At 36.3% G+C, this 23,332-nt stretch overlaps 1 protein-coding gene across 1 annotated transcript in view; it reads right to left on the bottom strand.

Annotated features, from left to right (window-relative positions):
• The window catches only part of LRP6 (LDL receptor related protein 6), a 137,363-nt gene that overhangs the window by 58,447 nt on the left and 55,584 nt on the right, over positions 1–23,332 (bottom strand). Inside the window, exons 4-7 of the mRNA XM_036758829.1 lie at positions 18,044–18,240; positions 15,675–15,806; positions 10,901–11,297; positions 9,518–9,689 (exon numbers count right to left, since the gene is read on the bottom strand). Of these exons, the coding sequence (XP_036614724.1) occupies positions 9,518–9,689; positions 10,901–11,297; positions 15,675–15,806; positions 18,044–18,240 (898 nt within the window). The remainder of the gene's footprint in view (positions 1–9,517; positions 9,690–10,900; positions 11,298–15,674; positions 15,807–18,043; positions 18,241–23,332) is intronic.

The following is a 23,332-nucleotide window of genomic DNA, read 5'->3' as shown; positions in this document are numbered from 1 at the left end:
TTGAACAGTAGGAAAAGGAGATGTGCATTATCATTAATAAAATCAATAAAAACCACCATAATTTAACAATTAATGTATCTAAAACCTAAGTTCATGATGTTCATGATGTCTAATTAACTGTAAAGTCTCTTTTTATATTCAAAGAGGCTGGAAGTGATGGGTTCTGGGATTTGATCTGAACCCTTAAAAGGAAAAGACCATGTCTTTGAAAGCAACCCCGTCCCTGAATTTTCCCGTACATTTCAGTATGCTTCTGCCCAAGGTACCTGACCCACTCCAGCCCACCTTGATTACTTAACTACTTGATACTCCCTAATTCCATCCAGGCTTCTTTCTCTGTTACCTCCAGACCACCCTAGCCTACTGGCCACTCCCTAATCCCATCCAGATCTCCCCGCAGTCTTTCAGTATAAAATATCAATCTTGCCCCCAGTAAACTGCTCAGATTCTTAAAATCTGACCTGCTTATACTGGTGTCACAAATAGCACAGATTCACTAGAAGTCTGGCCTGCTTCTATTGGTGTTACAATAAACTCGCTACTTGAACTGAAAGAAGGCTTGAGTGGCTGAATTCTTTCGAGGCAGACCCGTGCCCTGTACCTTTGCATATCAGGGTTCCCAGCAACCCCAAACTGCAAAAGAAGGACCAGAATCACACTAAAAAAAGTGTATTTTTATAAGGAGCCAAATCCCAATCAATGATACTGTTTTTGGAGATAAGAGTCACATTTAAAGTCAAACTAAAGAAGGTACCCACAAAATGAATTTCTTTAAACTATAAATAGCACAAATCTCAAAATAAAGCTATCAACAGAATGGACAAATGTGGTTAAAAAAACAGGTCTAGTTATTTCAAACAACTTTCAATGTAATAAATCCTAACTCAATACTTGGAATTCAATGTAGAAAATGACATGCATAACTTTTAACTGATGAAAGTATTATAAATTTGAAGGCCAACTGACTAGTTCAATGAGAAAACCACTGGGCTGTTAAAGATTTTCTTAGGAGTCTATTCACTAACTGATTCAAATTTCTAAGAAAAATCAACATCCCCTAGCAGATATATCAAAGGATATAAACAAGCCATTGGTTAAAGGAAAAAAATTCAAGTTATTACTAACAATATAGAAAAATTACTAACAATTAAAGAAATGTAAATTAAACAACTCTGAGGTTCCACCTCATACCTATCAGAATGAAAAAGATGGCCAAAAAAAACCCAAAAACCCACATGTCAAAAGAACTGCCCCAAAACAGACACACTGTTAGTAAAGCTGAGAACAGGTCCAGCCATTCTAACCATGCCTAGAATGTTACTAAATCGTATACTCCTTTGACGTAGCAATACCGCTACTTGGCTTATACTAAAAAAGTTTGGAGCTGCTAAATGGCTCAGTGGACAGAATGCTGGGGCTGGAGTCAGGAAGACCTGATTCAGACTCTTACTACCTCCGTGACCCAGGGCAAGTCACCTCATCTCTGTTTGCCTTACCCCACTGGAGAAGGAAATGGACAAACCACTCCAGTATCTTTGCCAAGAAAACCCCTTAAGGGGGTCATGAAGAGCCAGACATGACTGAACAACAATAAAAAAATCAGAGAAAAAGGACCTATATGTACAAAAATATTCATAGTAGTTTTTTTTGTAGTGGTAAAGAACTATAAACTAAAGGAATGTCCATTAACTGGAGGAATGACTAAACAAATTACGGTAAATGAATGTCATAGAATATTATGGCACTACGAAAAATGATGAAAGATGCTTCAGAGAAATATGGGGAGATTTACTTGAAATGATACTGAATGAAGTAAAAAGAACCAGAAAAATTTATACATCAAGAGCATCATTTTTAAAGACAAAGAACTCTGAAAAAATTAAGAATTCTGATCAATTTATGAGAAACCACAATTCCAGAGTACTGATGAGGAAGCTGCTACCTAGAAGGTGATAAATGAAAGAAGCAGAACAAGACACATACTTTCTGGACATGGCTGCTGCAGAAATATGGTTTGTTTTCTTAGGCATATTTGTTACAGGGTATGACAGGACCAAGACCTTCTCCACCCTCCCTTTCACCAAAAAAGGGATTAGTTTTCCTTAACAGGCAACAAAGCTGTTCTCAGGACCTGACTAGTCCCTGCCTCCCTTAACACAACTTCTCAGTCACCTAAGTGCATAAAAAGCCCCAAATTCCTGGAACTGAAACCCCTCCAACTTAGTAGATATCTGAACACCACACCTACTACCGATTGGATGAGTTTCCATAAGGAGATCGGACTTGGGGTAAGGACGGTATATCTATATAAACAAAGTACCACTGTATTCTTGTTGGATAGATAGTCTTGCTGTGTTAGGACAAAGTAAACCTCCTTTTGTTAACCAATTATGATAAATTACTCAATTTACCCCCAAACTGAACCTTACCTAATAGGGTGATGACATTAGGCCAGTCCCTAACACAAGGGACTTTCTTTTCTTTTTTTTTAAAAATAGAAGAGAGAAAATAAATGCTTGTTAATTTTTTTTAAATAAAGAAAATACATGATATGGAGGAGAAAAAAAGTGGTATATCCATTAGATAGAAACATGAGACAGTATTTTAATTTTAGGCAAGAAAAATATGTGCAATGTTTTGCAATCTTTGATCCTGTGAATCGCAAAAAGAAGTCCCCCAAGAATTTGCATTCCATATGCCCTTTTCCATACTTAAAAAAAAAAAAGAATGACAGTTGGGAGGAGTATGCCAATCATACCAATCTATCTTGCACTTAATTTAGGAACTACTGCAGAAAATGAAAAAAATAAAATATGTTAATGATGTCAGTACAGGAGGTTAAGAAGTACTTATCAACTTCTGGGCCAATATCAGTAGTCAGTAATCAACCCTGAGAGGCAGATGAATTTTTTTTCTTTTTATTTTTACTTTAAGAGTGAAGTTTAGATGCCACTGCTAGAAAATAAGCTTATATTTTTGTGCCACCCCCATCCACCCAAGAAGTTGCCTGCTATCTCTAAGGGAACAGGCCTCACTTGCAGAAACCCTATCTTAGAAGTACTGCAGCATATCTGAAGCTCTATAATGGTTCTAAAGCCCAATTTTATGAAAAAGTATCAAATACTTTCTTGAGGCCACACAAATGGAGCTTAGGAGGGTTAAGTGCATGTCAATATAAAGAGGAAATATAACTCACTATGACAGCTTACTTTCAAGTAAAATTGAAGTAGTAAATGTTTAGTTCCATAGAAAGACTAAATACTCAAGTTTTGTTTAGGAAAATAAAGAGTGACTATATGCACATAAAATATCCACTTCATATGCAGTAAAAATTGAAAATTATTCTTGGCAATAATATCGAGGGAGAAATATTTTCCATTCCAAGTCCTTTGATATTATAGAAAATTAAAAAAAAATTTAAAGCCTGGAGAGACCTTACAGACCCATCTAATTGAAGATCTTCATTTATTGAGGAGGAAATTGAAGCTCAGAATGGTGACCTGGCCAAGTTAATACGGTTAATCAACTGAACAAAATACATTGATTCATTAACTATGTGTCAGGTACTGGGGATATAGAGCTAAAAATAAAACAATCCTGCCCTCAAGGAGCATATACTCCACTGGAATGCAAGTAACAGAAGCTATCTACTTACGACCTGACTACCAGGCAAGTATTATAAAATCTTCCATAAATCTAAGAGTTACTACATGTAACATCTGAGAACCAAAGAAAAATGGATAAGATTACTCTACTTCTCAACACAGGAGAAGAACAATCAACACCAGCACTTCTAATTGTTCCCAGACTGCAAAACTAAAGAAATACAAGTCTCCTTTAAAGGTGAGTCAGATTGTGATCTATATAGATCGCTTGATAAAACTGAGTAGGTTTAAACAATTACAAGTTTAGACTTGGAAAATTAAAAGCTCTATAGTACATACCTATACCGGAGTATCCTAAATCATGTAAACAAAACTATAACTTATAGGCAAAGTATATCCTTTATTGGTGAGACTGCAGGATGTGCTGCGGCATTCAGATTGTAGTTAGTACACATAAGATCAAGCAAATTTTTCTCATTATACATTTACTGTAATTTTTAGTTTTAGATCAAATATAGTTGTTAATGAACCAACAGAATGAGTAACTAACTGATAAACTACTTTTGATTGCTACAGACTTGAGATTCTTTTTCTTGCTCCTGTGAGGCTCAGCAAAGAGCAGGATTAAGGAGGACTGAAGATTAAGGACCTAAAGAAGGGCTCAAGAAAAAGGTAGCTGGCAAAACTAATAATAAAGAGTGAGAAGAACAATATGTTGAGTAAAATGAATTGGCAAAGTCCTTTGGAAGGTAGGACAAGGTTAAAAAAGAAGTTGGCAGAAGGAGAGAATGGGTTGTGTCTGGAGGGTTGTTGAGCCTAAGTAAAGAGAGTTGGTTGTCAAATTATTAATAGCCCCTTTTTTAAGTTAAGAGGTGATCATAGGATATAGGATAGAATGGTTTTAATGAAATGCTTAAGGATGAGACATGCCTTACATGCACATTTATACAACCACAAGCACTTAAAAAGAAAAGCTGAGAAATCTTAATGAGTATTTAAAGTAGGAGGAACCTTTAAAGTGATTTTTACTGAGGATGATGTTTATATTTCTGCCAAAACCAAGTAGCCTGCTACTTGTGTTCTAAGTATAAGATGGTGTCTCCCTCCTAGAAGACAAGTTGAATAGATGTGAGGAACTCCTTTTCACACTCCATGGCTTAGGTAAATGAAAAGTTCCTTTAAAAAAAAAATGAACTAGGGCTTCAATTGAGAGGAGGGTTAGAGGAAGGGGAATCATTTCAAGTAGCAGTTGAAACTTGACCCTTTTCTGAAAGCTGGATAGTAAGAGAATATCACAAAAAGGAAGGAAAGGGACACCTGGAGCTAAACAATAAATTACAAGTTCTCACTGAAGAGGAAGGAACTGAATGCTCTAGAAGAAAGAAGGTGCTTATCCTCTTAGTCTAAAGAATGATATATTAGAGCTGCAGAAGCTATCAGGTGAGGCATCTGCCAACAAATTTGGAGGAAGGAGAAAAAAGCAGTGGTGGTTGGTGATTCCTTGTTCAGGTGTCTGTCAGCTTGGTAATGACAGTAGTTTCCAGCATACAGAAGGGCACATAACCAACACAAAACAAACAGTGTAGTAAAATGAAATGCCCACTTCTGGTGATTTATGTGGACACAAATGATACTACAAGAGGAAGTCTAAAAAGCACTGCCAAAGATTACAAATATTTGGGCAAGAATTTGAAGACCAGAGATATAGATGGGCAAGAGATTAAAAAAAAAACAGAAAAACTGATTTGGAAAGTGCGCAGCTGGTAATGAAGATGCCATCTAAGAACTGGATTTAGATATCTGTACCTTAAAATATAGGTATGACAGATGAGGACAGGACTGTAGCACTACTAATAAAGATTAGAAAAAACTACTAGGCCTTTGCAGTATATATCGTGCAAATCTAACAAAAAGTATTTTAAACTAATAAAAGATGGGAGAAAACTGCCTGTGTAGAACCACCAAGCTAGATAGCATAGAAAGCAGCTACAATGAAAGTAATTGAGACATCCAATATTCATAGAAGGCAGAATCCAAAAAAGCAGTCAGTAAGTAAACTAATAGACTCCAAGTGTTTACATACAAATACAAAGTTTACATAACATGAAAGAACCAAAAGAAAATTAATTAACACAACTAAGCTAATAAAGGGAAGTGGTCATTGTGAGGTGTGTGGAGATATCTCCAATAAGGGCCTGATATTCAAGATACATAAGGAACTAACACAGCTACGTGAGATTAACATCTATTCCCCAAAACGTGTGGTCAGAAGATATGCAAAAAAGAATGCAAACTATTAACAATTATGTGAAAGAATGATTTAAAATGAAAATCAAAAAACTCTGAAGTTTTATCTCACACCCAACAAACTGGCAAGGATGACAAAAGATGAAAATAGACAATGTTGGTGGAGTTGTGGAAAATTGAACACAATAATGTACTGGTGGTCCAAACATTCTGAACAACAACTTGGAATCATGCTAAGAATGCAACTAACATGTTCACAGCCTCAAAACTCTCACTGAGACTTGATGGGACAAAACCTGTAAGTGGAATATGTTTCTGGATAAGTAAATCCTATTTAAAATAAATAGGACAGGCAAAAAGTAGGGAGTAGAGGAAAGAGGATATCAAATTGTATAGTACGGTATTCTTGAGAGGAAATCCAGTAAACAAAGGTGAGGAAAGTGTGATGGAGGGCATTTGGGTAAAAATCATTGCAGAACAGAAAACTGAAACATTTTTTTCATCAGAGTATGCTACAAAATACCCAGAAAGAAAGAGGTAATGAGTCTGAGAAACAGATCATAATCCTGGCACAGAGCCATGATAGAGTAATGTTAGAAAACTTCAATTATCTTGACATATGCTGGGAAACAGTGCAGTTAATCACTTCTTGACTTGCCTTAATAATTTCATCCTTCAAAAAGCCAAGGAAACAGAGGGAATTTTTTACATTGGATCTGATTTTCACTAATAAAGAAGAATTAGATGCTAGGATAGAAATAATGAAAACATTGTGGGAAAAAGTAACCACAACCTCCTAAAGTTTGATAGAAAAAGAGAAGAACACCAAGCTAAGTCTGACATTTCATTAGGTTCAGAGGAATGATATGGACCACAGTTCTATTAGGGAAGCCAGCCTAGGTAGGACAGGGAACTCTCAAGAATTAAATTCTAAAGGCATAAACAATTCCATAGAGTAGGAAAAGTGGAAGTTATAATCTAAAGATGCAGTTGTGGATTAACAGGAAACTTACCAATCAACTTAGATTTTTAAGTGATATGTACAGAAAAGAGAAGGACAAATAACAGAGGATGATTATATGAGTATGGCACAATACTATGAAAAGAAGCACTAAGTAATAAATTCAGAATAAGCTGAGGCTAGAGAGGGAAACTAAGAAAAACCAAAAAGGTTTGTTTTTGAGCCACACTAGGGAAAAGAAGGGGGTTAACAAAAAGAAAGAAGCATCATTTGGGATGGACAGGTCAGTAGTATCTGATGAGGGGCAAAGTCTTACTCCGCCTTCTATTTTCTCTTCTAAGAGAATAACCTCTGCATTTGGAGATAACAAAATGAAAATGACTAACAGGGAGTCAACACCCAAGATTAATAAGGATAATAAGTCAAGTCACCTGTCCCAAATGAACTATCTATACCCTAGAATACAGAAAGAAGTGGAGATATGACTATGAAATCACTGTTAGGTATATCTGAAAATCCTCAGAAATTAGTAGAGGTGTAGAAGGATAAGAAAAGGGCAAATGTCCTGATTTTCCAAAGAGAATCATCTGAAAACTACAGGCCAGGAAGCTTAACTTCAATTCTGGTAAAAGGCTAGAACAGATCATTAAAGAGTTAATGAACATCTAGAAAAGGAAGTAGGTAATTACAGAGAGTCAGCATGGCTTCAAAAAGAACAGGTCATGCCAGATGAGCCTCTTGTGAAAGAGTGACTCGAGCAAGGAAACACTATGAACGTAATTTAGCTACATTTTATTGACAATTTTGGTAAAGGACCTCACAGTATTCTTACGAGGACTGGATGATAATAAGATAGCTTGAGAACTGGTTGAATGGACAGATCCAAAGAGAATTAACAATTCAATATCACCTGCAGTGAAGGTTTCCTGGGATTTATGCTCGACCTGTACTGTTTAACATTTTAATCTGTGATCTGGACAAAGGCAGAAGTGATATGCTCACATGATCTGCTGATGACACAAGCTGGGAGGAACAGCTAACACAATGAACATCCAAAAAGATTTTGACGGTCTAGAGCACTGAGTTTAAAGTAAAGAGATGAAATTCAATAGGGATTTTCAATAGGCAGCAAGGTGGTGCAGTGGTTAAAGCTGGGCCTATAGTCAAGAAGACATGAGTTCAAATCCTCGTCAAACACTTGCTAGCTGAGTGATCCTAGGCAAGTCATTTAACCTCTGTTTGCCTTAACTATAAAATAGTGTATAACAACAGCATCTATCTCCCAAGGCTGTTGTGAGGATCAGTTGAGATAGTATTTCAAAAGTACACAGCACAGTGCCTGTCACATACATATTAGGCATGATATAACTGCTAGCTATTCTTATCATTATTATTATGGATAAATGTAAAGTGTTACATTTGAGGATTATCTTTTTAAATTAACTTTGTAAGTTTATCTGAAAAAGATTTGGAGGGTTAGAGGACTTCAAGCTCAATGTGAACAACAGGGTGATGGAACAGCTAAATAAGCTAATATAATCCTGGCCTTCATTAAGAGAGGTGTATCTTCCAGGAATAAGGAGATGCATTCTGTCACAGTCCAGGCATTGATAAGCTGGAGAACAAAGAGAAAGAAACAACCAGACATGCTTCAGCCTATTTTCCTATGACATGAACAAAAACAAACAAAAAAACCTATCTGAACTTTAAAGAAAAAAATCAGTGAGCATTTAGTTTCTCATATGCCACAGGATGCTAAGGATGATGTGCTAAGGAAGAATTATAGTATCTAAGAAGGGACTTCGGAAGCCATCTATGCCATGTCCTATCAGAATCAGAATTCCCTCTACAACATCCTCAACAAGTAGTCATCCAGCTTCTGCTTAAAGAACTCCAGTACAAGGGATCCCACTTCCTCCTGGAAGGCCCATCCCACTTTTAAAAGGCTCTGTTAATAAGCTGCTTTTTTTTTTCCTTTTATCAAGCCCAAATCTGCCTCTGAAACTTTTACTTCTCTCTCCTAGTTGCACAATATGGGCCCAACTATACAATAAGTCTAGTCCCTCTTTTACATGACAACCCTTCAAATACTCGAAGACAACTTGTCTGTCATCCCTTACTCTCTTGATCCCTCCCAGCTCTTTGCTTCTCCTGGCCAAATATCTCCAGTTCCTTCAACAGATCCCTTTATATCCTATGGCCTTTTTACTATACTGATGATCCTCTTTGGACACGCTCCCACTTTGTCTTTGTTAAAATACGGTAAACAGAATTCTATGAAACATACCAGGTGTGGTCTGACCAAAGCAGTGCACGGAAGAAAACTCTTCCTTCCATTATTTTAGGCCCTCTAGAACCCTGTAAGATTTAATGTAGCCTTGGAAAACATTAACTTTTTTGGCACTCAGGATCTGTTTAGGTCTAGTGGTTCATATTAAGCATACAATCCACTAAAACCTCCAGGTATTTTTCAGAAACATTTTTCTAGAAACACATTCCCCATTCTGTATTTGTGAAGTTGAATTTTTGAGCCCAAGGGATAACTATAAATGTCTATTATCCTAACCTCTTCAAAGACATCTTCATAACAATCACTCCAGATGCCTTTAGAAAATCAGGAGTGGACTCACTGAATTATTTAGTATCCATCTACTTTTAAAACTACTATAAAACTAGTTTAAAATGAAAAAATTTGGAAACAAACCTCAATCTTGTCTGTTTTAGCATCTCCCCAGTATATTTTGTCTTCGTCATAATCCAGAGCTAAACCATTTGGCCAGCCAAGAGATGTATTCACCAAAACTACTCGGTCAGACCCATCCAAAGCCGCTCGCTCAATTTTGGGAATTTCTCCCCAATCCGTCCAATACATGTACCTACAGAAACACAGAGAACATGGATTTAAAATTAATTACCCCTTCGGAGATCTCAGTGTTTATATCCTCTTCCAAAATATCATTGGCATCATCAGAAACCATCTAGCAAGAAAAAAAAAACACTAAGGGTTTATAAAATACACTAAATTCTTAACGAAGGAACACATACCTCATTGTACCTAGTAAAAGAACTGGCAGAAGAATTTAAATTCAAATAGGATTTACTAGTAGCTAATTTCTGAAGTCCCTTCCAATTCTAAAATTCTATTATTTACATTGTCCAGATATTTTTGTGTTTCTTACAGTTTAATGTGCATTTTCCTAGATTCCTACATTCTTTAATCATTACCAAAATCAACATTCCAGTCACACATTTGGATAACAAACTGAATTCTCAAAATAAGTGTTTCCTACAATCCTATCTTCCTCTTATAACTACCTGGAGCTTTAATTTCTGAAAGGCTTACATTCAAACCAGTGTTACAATGTATCAACGCCTCTTTACTAAGAGTGAATGTAAGAATGAACCATATTATATTGTACTAGACTAAACTCTTTGAAAGTTATGATGTATCTATGTGTACAAGTATAGTCTTGCATACAGTTGGCACTCAACAAACATATTCATTAGACAAAATAATCAGAAAGCAGGTATATTAAGTGGGGAAGATCTTTTTATGAGCTGGCAAATTTTTAAAAACTGTTTCTCAGACTAAAATAATAAGCACATTATATTGGTTTAAACTATTTATTTGAAACTATCACATCCTCCAAAATAACATCAAATAAATTGGCAATACTGACCAAGAGAAAAAATAATTCATTCACTGAATAATAAAAATAATGTATAGGATGTATCATAAACATGGCTTCGAGTATTCTGAGAAAGCTATGAAAATTAAATCTAGGGGGGAGAAAATAGTATCATTCCACATTTTTTATGGTCATAGTACAACCTTAGGAAAATCTGAACCACCAGAAGCCAGCAAACATGGAATTAATTTAAGAAGGAAAGGTATGCAATATATTTTGGGAAATAAAACTATTTAACGTAAGAGTTCTACTCTAACCAACACAACATGGAGAATGGATGGCCAATAAAGAATTTACTAAAACACCACTGCATATCCCATTTTGTCCCAACAATATTTTTTTGATACAAATGAAAAGAAATAACAAGATAGAAAAACTGACTAGCAGCAGCTTCTTACCCAACCATTGGGTCCAGGACTATAGCTCGGGGTTCCTCCAAGTCCTCTGAAATCAAAATCTTTCTCATGGTTCCATTAAGCCTTGTCACCTCTATGCGGTCAGTGCCTGTGTCTGTCCAATAAAGGTTCCGTGCAACCCAATCCACTGCAATGCCATCAGGGTGTGCAATTTGAGCTGTCACCACAAACTGACTGCCAGATCCATCTATGAAAGAGCGACGTATAGCTCTCACTTCATCATCAGTCCAGTAGATGTATCCTTCCAAAGGATCATAGTCTATGGCGATTGCATGGCGGATGTCCTCTAGCTGTAGAACAATATCTGTAAAGTCTGGTGTATCCAAGGAAATTCGCCTCAAGTCTGTCCTTCGGGCTAAAAGCAATAATTCAGTTGCTCCTAGAAAGGAAAATTATAAAAATAATTTGAACCCTGGTCCTAGAATACTGAAGAGAAAATTTTATGTGTGCCTTCATCCCATTTACATTCACAGTTAAAATTGCTGTGTATTTCCCTCCATACTGTTCTCTTCTACTTTTTTCTTCTCTTTTTCACCCTGTTTCTTCCTAGAAAGTCTGTTTTGCTTCTGACCATTGCCTCTCTTAACCTACCATTCCCCTTATCACTGCCCACTTTTTATTTGCCCCTTCCTTTTCTATTCCTATTGGATAAGATTAATTTCAATACCCAACTCTCTGTGTGTGTGTGTGTGTGTGTGTGTGTGTGTGTTTTTCCTATCCCTTCCCCCTTCTCCCAGTGCATCCCTCTTTCTCAGCGTTTCATTCTTTTTTTGACCTCATCCCAACATAACAGAGCCACACTCATGTGCTCTGTCTAAGTAGACTACTTCTAATTGCTCTAAAAGTAATAATATTCTTAGTGGTTACTTGTATCATCTTCCCATATGGCTATATAAACAGTTTACCCTTGTTAAATACCTTAAGATTTCTTTTTCATGTCTATCTTTTTTAATGCTTCCGTTGAATTGTGTGTTTGAATGTCAAACTTTCTATTCAGCTAGTCTTGTCATCAGGAATGTCTGAAAGTCCTCTATTTCATTAAATGTCCATTTGTTTCTCTAAAGGACTATACTCAGTTTTAATGAATAAGTTATTCTTAGTTGTAATCCTACCTCCTTTGCCTTCCAGAAAAATGATATTCCAAGTACTCTGCTTGGCAGTACTGGTGGTGGTAGCTACTAAATCTTGTGTGATCTTGATAGTGACTTTGTGATATGTGAATTCCCTAGCTACTTGCAATATTTTCTCCTTGACCTAAAAGCTCTGGGTTTTGGTTATAATATTCCTTTCTTTCTGAAGGAAACCAATGAATTCTTTCAATTTCTACTTTGTCCTCTGGTTCTATAATATCTAGAGAGTTTTCCTTGATAATGTGCTTTCAGGTAGCCTAATAATTCTTAAATTATCTCTTCTCAGTCTGTTTTCCAGGTCAATTGTTTTTCTGATGAGATATTTCACATTTTCTTCTACTTTTCATTCTTTTGACTTTGTTTTATTGTTTCTTGGTATCTCATAGACTCATCAGCTTCCACTTGTCCAATTCTAATTTTTAAGGAGTTATTTTCTTTACTGTCATTTTGTATCTCTTTTACCATTTGGCCAATTCTGAGTCTTAAGGAATTATTTTCTTCATTATTTTTGTGGCTTTTTTTTAACCTAGCTGTTAATTCTCTTTTCATAATTTTCTTGCATAGTTCTCATTTATTTTCCCAATTTTCCCTCTATTGCTCATACTTGATTTTTAAAATTATTCCTCCTTTTTAAAAAAATCTCTCTCTTTAGTTCTTCTAGGAATTCCTGTTGGGCTTTTGTCTAATATGCATTTTTCTCTGAGGCTCTAGGGAGCAGTTCCATGAAAACCCAGAGAGGACAAATTATTCATGGAGGGAGTAGTAAATAATGTCAAAAACTACAGAGGTCAAGAAGGAAAAGGACTGAGACCTGGCCACTAGGTCTGGAAATTATGGATACTGGTAACTTTGGAAAGAGCAGTTTCACTTGACAAATGAGATAGGAAGTCAGATCATAAGGGTTTGAAAAGTAGAAGAGAGGAAGTGAAGGCAACAAGTCCAGAAAGCTTTTTCTAGGACTTTACTACTTGGGCATATTTGTAGGTAACAGGAAAGGAACAAGTAGACAGGAAGAGAATAAAAATGAAAGGGATAACAGCTACAATGGTGTTTGCTGACAAAGATGGGAGGAGATAAAATTAAGGGGATGGGAAAGGTTGGTCTTGGCAAGAAAGGTCACCTCTTAATCACAGACCGAAGAAAGGGAGTAGAAAGTGGGGGATGGTAACGAAGGGCTCTGGGCTCTGAGATATAGGGTAGGGGAAAAGAGAGAGCTCAAGGCAAATGATGTGAATTATCCCAGGAAAATATGAAGTGAGGTACTCTCCCAGAGGTACAGGGCAAAGAGTAGTCAGGCAGGCTTTATGACAAAAAAAGTTTGGCATAGCAACATCAAGGAAAGGAAATGAGGGTCAGTTAGGGAAGAATAAAGGCATTTAGGTTCCAATTGAGACTATGTAACACAAATGTATAGTGCTATCATTAAGCATGGGTAAATGATTTTTTCTATCATTGTTCTATAAATATGTAGGTGGAAGCAGAGGAAGTAGGTGGTATGATTTTGTTTTGCTTTAATTAAACAAGTAAATAAAAACAAGGTTCAGCCTCTGATTGTAGAAATAGACAAAAATAGAAAAGCTCTCTTACAGCTATGACAGAGCCTCACCCTAAGAATTTTATATAAGGAACTGGACTAGGACACAAAAACCATTTCCACATTAGGATCTGAGTTAAACTCACCTTTACTGAGAAAAGGAGTGAAGTTTACTAAGATGTGTCATATCTGTTCTGTGTTAGTGTCAGTTTTAATTGGACAAAATTAAGTCCAAGTAACTGCATAAAATATCAAAAGCAAGCATCAGAAGACTGCAATAGAGAAGAAAAGACCCTGGTATTCTTCACAGACCCATTTTTAACTCAAGGCTCTGCTCAACTTCAAAATAAACCAGGCTCAAACTTTTGTAAGCAAAGTAAGAGAAGGGAGGGAAGGGGACACTGCTGACTTTGGAAAGGTAATTAAAAACTGAACACTTAAATAATGCTCGGGCATGCCAAGTCACATATCTGAAACATAGCAAAAAATAAATATTCTACAGTATGTGAATCTACAAACTATAAATGTTAAGATAAACTCTTTCTAAAGTTGTCTTATATTTTTTTTAAAAAGCAGCAATACAAAAACCTTTTGTTACAAACTAAAATGAAAAATATTGTTCACCATGGAAACTATTTGACTAGACTTAGCCAATTTCACCTTTGGCTATAATAATCACTTATTAATGCCAAATCATTACAAATATGTTGCAAATAAATACAATCTTATCCATCCCATTCCATGACCTCTTTGCCAACAAATCCCCACTAATGTACTCCTCAATAAAGGTCTGAGCTTTTTAAAGTTAGAGGGGAAAAAAAACCCTCACATAACCTGTCAAGGGCTCCCCCTTAGGTCCCAAAGGAGGCCAAGAAGACCTAAAATAGATTTCCATGAGTGTGGGGGATTAAGAACAATACTGAGAAGGATGGAGGAAAAGGAAGATAGTAGTACTGGTTTCTACTCATTCCCTTAGATATCCAGAATCTCCAAATGAAAAATCCATAACCCTCTTTTCCTCTAAGAAATTATACTTTCTTTGGAACTATCAAAGTATGGGGATAGAAGAGAAAATTAAACAAGTGACAGTTACAGCTGCTTTAGTACACTAAAACTTAAAATCTTTTTTCTTTTCATATTCTCAATTTTTACCTTTCTTAAACTCTCTTCTTGGTCTTCTTGTTCACTCCTCTTCTTTCACTACCTGAAAACCTGTGGATCTGCCTAAGAACTCTGTCCTAGGTCTTCTACTTTTCTTTCACTACAGTGACACCCCTTGGGGAACTAATGCACTTGATCATGGGATGCCAACTGCTACCCTTGTGTGACCCTGAGCTATTATTGTGCAGAATATAGGAAAATTATGTATTTTTAAAAATTTTTGAAAATAGCCCAAAATCAAACAGTGATAATAAAAATAGAGATTCCAAGCATATTTCTCTTTTTATTCTTTGTTATAGGAATAGCTCTAAGTGAGGGAAGAGAGGAAGGATATGGGTTATAAAAGTGATATAAAAACCAAAGATACTAATAAAAATTTTATGAGATTCTAAGCTACAGTTAACTAAAGCAGCATCACAGTCAAATTTAAAGTTTTGTCTCCAAGTCTTTATACAACGTAAAAGCATCCATGCAAACAAAGCCAATTGACATGGAAATTTATAAGAAACCTTTAAGATGCATTTATTGAAAATTGTATCAGTCCCATAACATTCTTTATTTAAAAAAAAAACAACTTATCTTTTTTCACGAAAACAGACCTGTAAGGAATGTCTATTTTGAGTATTTTTCTTGGGAAGCAAAAGTAATTTCCACCGTAATTTACTTGATATTATAGCTAATTAAGAGTTGGAGAGCAGCAATAGCAGATAATTCAACCCAAAAAAATCCTAAGCATTGTTAAATGCTGTCACAAAATAATAAAAACAGGCTTGCTACAAAAAGACCTATTATCTGAAGACAGAGATTAAAATGACTCAACACCATAAGAGACACAACAAGGTACAGCACTGAATACAGGAAAGGGGGAAAATGGCATGGGAAATCCCAATTGCTAATTCAAAGTTCTCCTTCTAGGAGGCCATTTCCTTACCATCTTTGCAGGTTTTCCCATTTTCAAGGAGTTTCACTCCAGTTGGGCAGGCACACTGATAAAAAGGCTTGACAGGAGACATCAGACACAAGTGGGAGCAACCACCATTATCAATTCCACATGGGTTTGTAGCTGTCAGATATAAACCACACAGATTAACACTAATGATCAAGAATAATCCTTTGTCATTGGATAGACAATGTGAATAATTGTGATAAACACCAAATAAACAAAAATCATTGCCAAAATGTCACATGTGACTACCTATTGAGGCATCTACAAGGAAAATAATGAATCATTTTTTCAGCACAGACTCTGTGCTCAGCACTGTGAACAATGCAAGAAAAACAGAAGACATGGTAATTGCTCTCAGAAAGGTAACACTCTAGTTAAAGGAACAGCACACGCAAAACAAATATCAAATACCAGGTAGACTAGAACTATAGTTTTGTATAGTGTGGAGGAAATAATCAGGAGGGCATCACTGAAGAGATGAAATTAACTGAGTCTTGAAAGATAAGCAGAATATTAACAGTTGAAAAGGAAGTGATGGGAGGAAGGGAAACACTTCAGGTGAGAAAGAGAACATGGGAAAAAAGCATGGAGGTAGCAGTTTGGGTGGTGTAGTAAGGAAATTAGCTTGCTTGAAGCTGAAATATACTGAGGAATAATGAAAATAAGGTTGTACTGGTAAAGGAGAGGCAGATCAAAGGGTGATAAAGGACAGGAATTTCAACTGACAAGATAGGCAAGAGGGAACCATTAATTAGTGCTTTTTCAAAAATGGAGTAACATAATACCATGTTCTAGAAGGATCAGTCAGGCTATATGAAATGAAAATGGGACTGAGACTGGAGTTGGGGAGACCAAGTAGGATGTTGGAGAAATTCAGGTATGAAGTGATGAGAAACTAGATTAATGCAGTGATGGTAAAAATATGGAAGGTAAAACAAAAACAAAACAAAAGGATTTGGCTGCTGAATGACACAGGAGATAGGGAATGGATTAAAAAAGATTCCAAAGTTCTCAAAGCAGGAAGAAAGCAACAGTGATGTCATTAAGGGACAAGAAGACCAGGAATAAGTATGGGTAGTTTGTTGTTTTTGTTGCTATTTCTGTTAGAGGAGAGGGGAGATTTAGTCACAGAAGTAAAATAATTTAATAATTTAAGAATTCAGGTTGGCAGCCATATGTAATTCCCTTAATTGCAAACAACGGAATCTAGGTTTAAAGCAGCTATTGTGTTTACAGTCACCAGATCATATACCAAAGGCATATACCAAAGGCTCAACAATTGATAATCTCAAAGCAGAAAGAGAGAGGAGAGGTGCCTTTAATACCACGCAACATATAAATCCAAAACTTGTTTCTATTTGGTGTTGAAATATAGTCGGAATTACATTCAGGCAAATGCCCAGATATTTACATCCACATGCCTAGACATTCATATTCCTGTCCTCCTTTTAGACCTGGCCCCAAAACCCAAATATCTCAGTGGTGCTGTCAGCAGTCAAAGATCTGGCTGGTTGGAAAGGGAGATTAGGGGAAGCAAGCCACTGAGCACAGCTGAAGGCTAACTGAATAAGAGTGAGAATTTTTTTTTAAATCACATCATGGAAGAGTTAAAGCTGGGATGTAATTCAATGAACTATTCAACTGAAGTCGACTGCCTAAATTTCCATTAACAATATTGGTTTATTTTTAAAGTATCAACAATGAAGAGAAAGAGAAATAGTATAAGAGAACTTGGCATTATCACCATCTCAATTCCCATCCCCCTCTTTTTTCCTTAAAAAAAAAAAAAAAAAAAGGATGGGGCATAGAGTTTGTATGGCAGTAAGTAGCAAAAAAGATCAAGAAGTAAATAAATACATCATGCTGAAAAATCTAAGACAGAAGGGTCAAACATTAAGCTTCAAATTGCCTGAGTACTGTAGAAACGCGATTAAAATACAATTAGGATATATTTCACAAAATAAATAAAAATCCAATAGAACACATATAATGTTAATATGTGGTATTCTAAGTCAATATGCAGTCCAGCTTAGTGGCCCATTTCTATTTCAGTTTGACACCACTGATCTAAGACATATTTTGCTACCCTTTCTACTACTACTTACAAAAGACAGAAATTGTAACAGTTCCAACTTACAATTTAAAAATATGGCTCACGGGGCAGCTAGGTGGCACAGTGAGTAGAGCACTGGCCCTGGAATCAAGAGGACCTGAGTTCAAATCCGGCCTCAGACACTGGACACACTTACTAGCTGTGTGACCTTGGGCAAGTCACTTAACCCCAATTGCCCTGCCTTCCCCCCTCCAAAAAAAAAACAAAAAAAAACAAAAAAACAAAAATATGGCTCACTTACCATTTGGCTGCCTCTGTTGGCTAAAAGCATGTATGTCCATGGGAGAGAAGATGTTAGAATGGACTTCACGCAACCCCTCCCCAGTGTACTTATTACAGGCCAAGATGGAATGTGTGTTCCAGTCAGTCCAGTACAGTGTGTCTTCAAACAACGTCAAGGCAAAAGGATGTGGAAGGGAACCTCTAACCACTGCCTGTCTATTAAGATATAAAAAAATAATAATGATGATTTAATCTTCTTATTTTACCATACTTTGACTACTGCAATACAACCACTTACTGAAACTATCTCCTAAGCTCCTGGGCAACAGTAACAGAGATCTGATATAAAATAAAAAACATATCTTTAATCTACCTACTATATATGGTTTAAAATCTACAGGTTAGATAAAAGACATTTTTGTGAAGGAATGCTTTATAACAGACAGAAAATGAAGAGGTTGAAATAGAATTTCTCCCAAGAGCTAGAAAATGCCTGGTCTTACTCCACAAGAGCTCTAGAAACCACAAACTCCTAGAACCAGAGAATGGAGAAAAAGGCACCAGATTCATCAGATTCCATTTCAGGGATCCAGAGGGGAGGCCCATGGAATCACTGAATTAATACTCATCTGTGAGACAATATAATACAGAGTTCTCCCTACTACTTTCCATTCTTTCACCTGAAGAAGAATAAAAAAGAAAGTTAACTCTTTGAGAGCAAGGACTGTTTTATTCTTTGTATTTATGTTAAAGGTAACAATAAAATGCCTGATACGATTAATAAATACTTACTGAACGACTGATTGATTGCTGTGGGTTCCACAGATTAAATCATCAAGGCTAGGTGAATCAGTAATAGGTCTCTCCCCTAGCTTCTAGGACATGGGTTAAGGTTTTTGTGTCATAGGCACCATTGGCAGCCTATGGACTCCTCAGAATAATGATTTAAAGTGCATAAAATAAAAAACATAGGATTACAAAGGAAATCAATTATATTGAAGGAGTTTTAAAAATTCATAATATTAACCTAGGTAATCCTACAAATTTAGACTTTTAATGAATGAAAAAAATGGTCTACTCAAAACAGACACACATACACACAAAAAAATGGGAAGATATTAAGTGTCCAATAACTAGTGAATATGCTATTATTTTGCATTGGAAGGAACAAAAAATTAAGATGTAAGGAAACACGAAGACTATTATAAAGTGATACAAGGTGAATATAGCAAAAGAACATGTACAATGACAACAACCATTGTAAATAAAGGCAAAAGTGAATAGCAACAAAACGTGTTAAAGATAATAGATGATGTGAGTACAACTGTATTAAAGTTAAAACCTAGTTCTTTTTCTTTTTTTTTCAAAATCACTTTTTGCTATTGTTGTGCTTAACCATTTTAGAGGGTTTTTTCTTTTTTCGAGTTTGTAAAAAATTGGTTTGGGGATTTGTTCTTTACTTTCATTTTCATAAATATATAAACTCTTGTTCATATGTTGATTTGAACACATACAGTTCAAGACATTTAAAGTTAAAAAATGCAAATCTCTTATTCAGTCATATCTGACTCTATGTGATTCCATGGACCATTCGCATAGTAAGCCCTTCTATCCTCCACCATCTTAAAAGTCTGTGCAAGTTCATGTTTGTTGCTTCCATGACACTATCTATCCATCTCATCCTCTGCCATCCTCTTTTCCTTTTGCCTTCAATCTTTCCCAATATCAGGGTCTTTTCCAATGAATTCAATCTTCTCATTATTAGGCCAACGCATTTAAGCTTCAGCTTAAATCCTCCAGTGAATAGCCTGAATTAATTTCTTTAAGTATTGACTGATTTGACCTCCTTGCTGTCCCAGGGAATCTCAAGTCTTTTCCAGCACTACAATTCAAAAGTGTCAATTCTGCGGTGCTCAGGTTTCCATCTTACAGTTCAATTCTCACAACCATACATTGCTATTGGAAAAACCATAGCTCTGATTATAGGGACCTTTGTCGGCAATGTAATGTCTCTGCTTTTTAGTATGCTTTCCAGATTTACCACAGCTTTCCTTCCAAAGAACAAGTCTTTTAATCTCATGGCTGTAACCATGTAGGTTACATCTGCAGTGATTTTGGAGCCCAAGAAAAAAAATCTGACACTGCTTTCATTTCGTCTCCCTCTATTTGCCAGGAAGTGATGAGACAAGTTGCCAACATCTTAGTTTTTTGATGTTAAACGTCAAGCCTGCTTTTGCACTCTCCTCTTTCACCCTCATCAAGAGGCTTTTTAATTCTTCTTCACTTCTTGTCATCAGAGTGGTATCATCTGCATATCTGAGAATGTTGATATTTCTCCAGGCAACCTTAAGTCCATCTTTTGATCCATTTAGCCTGGCATTTCACATGATTTAATCTGTATTTAAGTTAAACAAATAAGGTGACAACATACAGCCTTGTTGTATTCCTTTTCCAATCTTAAACCAATCAGTTGTTCCATATTTGGTTCTAACTGCCGCTTCTTGACCTGCATACAGGTTCCTCAGGAGACAAGTTAAGATGATCTGGTACTCCCATATTTTTGAGGAATTGCCACATTTTGTTGTAATCCACCCAGTCAAAGGCTTTAGTGTAGTCAATGAAGCAGAAGTACATGTTTTTCTGGAACTCCTCTGCTTCTCCATAATCCAGTGAATATTGTCAATTTAGTGTCTAGTCCCTCTGTCTTGAGGCTTGAAAACCAGCCTGCTCTTCTGGTCATTCTTGATTCACATATTGTCAAAGCCTAGCTTGCAAAATCTTGAGCATAACCTTGATGGCATATGAAATGATCACAACTGTTCAGTAATTTGAACATTCTTTTGTAGTGCCCTTCTTTGGAGCTGAGACTTAAACTGATCTTTTCCAATCCAGTACCAAATTTGCTGGTACACTGAGTGCAGCACTTTAACACTATTATCTTATAGAATTTCAAATAGCTCAGCTGGAATTCCATCACCTCTACTAGCTTAATTATTAGCAATGCTTCTTAAAGCCCACTTGACTTCATTCTCCAGGATGTCTGGCTCTAGATCAGTAGTAATCACACCATCATAGTTATCGGCAATGCCAAGATTTTTCTTGTATTGTTCTTTTGTGTATTCTTGCCACTTCTTAATCTCTTCTGTTTCTCTTAAGTCCCTAACAGATATCTCTAATTTTCTTAAATAAGTAAATCTCTAATTAATGCTTAATAACAGCAGAATAAAAATTAATTTTCCTCTAATTAAAAGAGGAATTTCTATAGGCTGAAAGTACACAGAAAACTTGAGATAGTACAGGTTCAAGATTTAGCATTTGATTACTCATCACTGTCCATCCTTGATTCCTTTAATATGCCATCATCACTACTGAGATCTAGACTCTGTTCTTTCCACTCTTGGCTAAGTAATCAATTTGGGATTTCTTTCAAGAGTTTTACCATGGGTTTATTTCTTTTTTCACTCTGCCCTCTGATTCCAAGGCTTCTGAGCAGTTTTCATTTATAATTTCATGAAATACTATATCCAGGTGGGGTTTTTTTGGTCATGATTTTCAGATAATCTAATAATTCTTAGTTCATCTCTTGACCTATTTTCCAAATCGGTTGTTTTTTATATTATTTAGCTTATGTTTTCTTCTGGTATTCTCTTACCCCCCTCCCCCCATCTTTTGATTTTATTATTTCTTTTGGTCTCATTGAATTGTTGTTTTTTTGTTTGGCCTATTTTTAATTTTCACAGAATTCACAGTACTTAGGTAAGGATTATCACTTTCTTTTCTAAAGTATCATTTCTCTTTACCATTCCTTCTTTTCTAGCTGTTCAGGTCTGGCCAAGACTAGCCCCTTCTTTCTCTGAGAATTGTTTGGCCCTGGCTACTGCAGTCCTGCTGTGGTTCAGGCCAGGATGCCTAGATGCCACTCAGGACCCTTTTTTTTTTACTGTGGCCAGGACTCTGGACAGCTCTGCTACTGAGACCTTTTTCTCCTATTGTTACTGGAATTCTTGACTCACATTATTCTTTTACTGTTTCTGTTAGAGAAGAGGTCAGATTAAGTCATGGGAGGTAAAATGATAGCAATAATTTAAAACTTCATGTTGGCAGCCATATGTAATTCCCTTAATTGTCAACAACAGAATCTAGGTTTATTATCTTGAACTCACTCCACATATCCAATCTGTTCTCAAAACTTGTGTTTCTGTCTTCACAACATCTCCTGCAGATGTCCCTTTCACTCAAATACCACCATACTACAAGCCTTCATCATATTTTGCTTATACCACGGCAAGTCTTCTAATTGGTCTCCCTTTGTCAAGTTTCTCTCCATTTTAATCTATCCTCCATTTAATTGCCAAAGTGATTTTCCTAAAACATGGGTCTAACTACATCACATACCTCACCCTACTCAATAAGCTCCAGGGGCTCCCTACTACTTCCAAGATTAAACATAAATCATATTATTGGGCATTTAAAGCCTTTCGTGACCTGGCAGGCCCCTTCCTACCTTTCTTTTTATGCTTTATCCCCCCCTTCATAAATTCAATGATCTAGCTACACTGACTTATTTGTTGTCCCTCACACTATATCTCCCAACCCCGTTTTACATTGTCTTGAATGCTCTCCTTCCTTACTTCTGCCTCCTGGATTCAAGGCTCGGCTCAGGAAGCCTTTCCCAATCTCTACTGTTGCCAGTACCTTCTAAGATTACTCTCAATCAATAAACATATAATAATTGCCTACTATGTGCTAGGCACTGTGCTAAGCTCTGGGGATACAAAAGGAGGCAGAAGACAGTTCCCTGCCCTCAAGAAAATCAATTTAATTGGGGAGATAACAAACTAATATATACAAAACAAGCTATAAACAGGAAAAATAGGAAATAATTAAGAGGGAAAACATTAAAAATTAAGATGGTTTGAAAGGTTTCCTGTAGAAGATGGGTTTTAGTTGGGACTTAAAGGAAGCCAGGGAAGTCAGTAGGCGTAAGTGAGGAGGGAGAGCATTCCAGGCAGAGGAGACAGAAAAAAAATGCCTAGAGCTGAGACCTCAAATGTCTTGTTCATGGAACAGCCAGGAGGTCAATATAACTAGATCAAAGAGTACCTACTAGTGAGTAAGGTATAAGAAAGTCTGGAAAGGTAGGAGGGAGCTAGGCTATGAATATGTTTGAATACCAAGAAGAGGATTTTTTTTTTATCTGATTCTGGAGGCAATAGAGAACCACTAGAATTTAGCAGGAGGTGGCATGATCAAAGCTGCACTTTAGGTAAATCACTTTAGTAAGCTGAACAGAGGATAGACTGAAGTG

The sequence above is a fragment of the Trichosurus vulpecula genome, chromosome 5, assembly GCF_011100635.1.
Source record: "Trichosurus vulpecula isolate mTriVul1 chromosome 5, mTriVul1.pri, whole genome shotgun sequence".
Taxonomy (NCBI): Eukaryota; Metazoa; Chordata; class Mammalia; order Diprotodontia; family Phalangeridae; genus Trichosurus; species Trichosurus vulpecula.
Note: the sequence above shows the minus strand (reverse complement) of the source record. Positions and strands in the feature narration are given on the sequence as shown.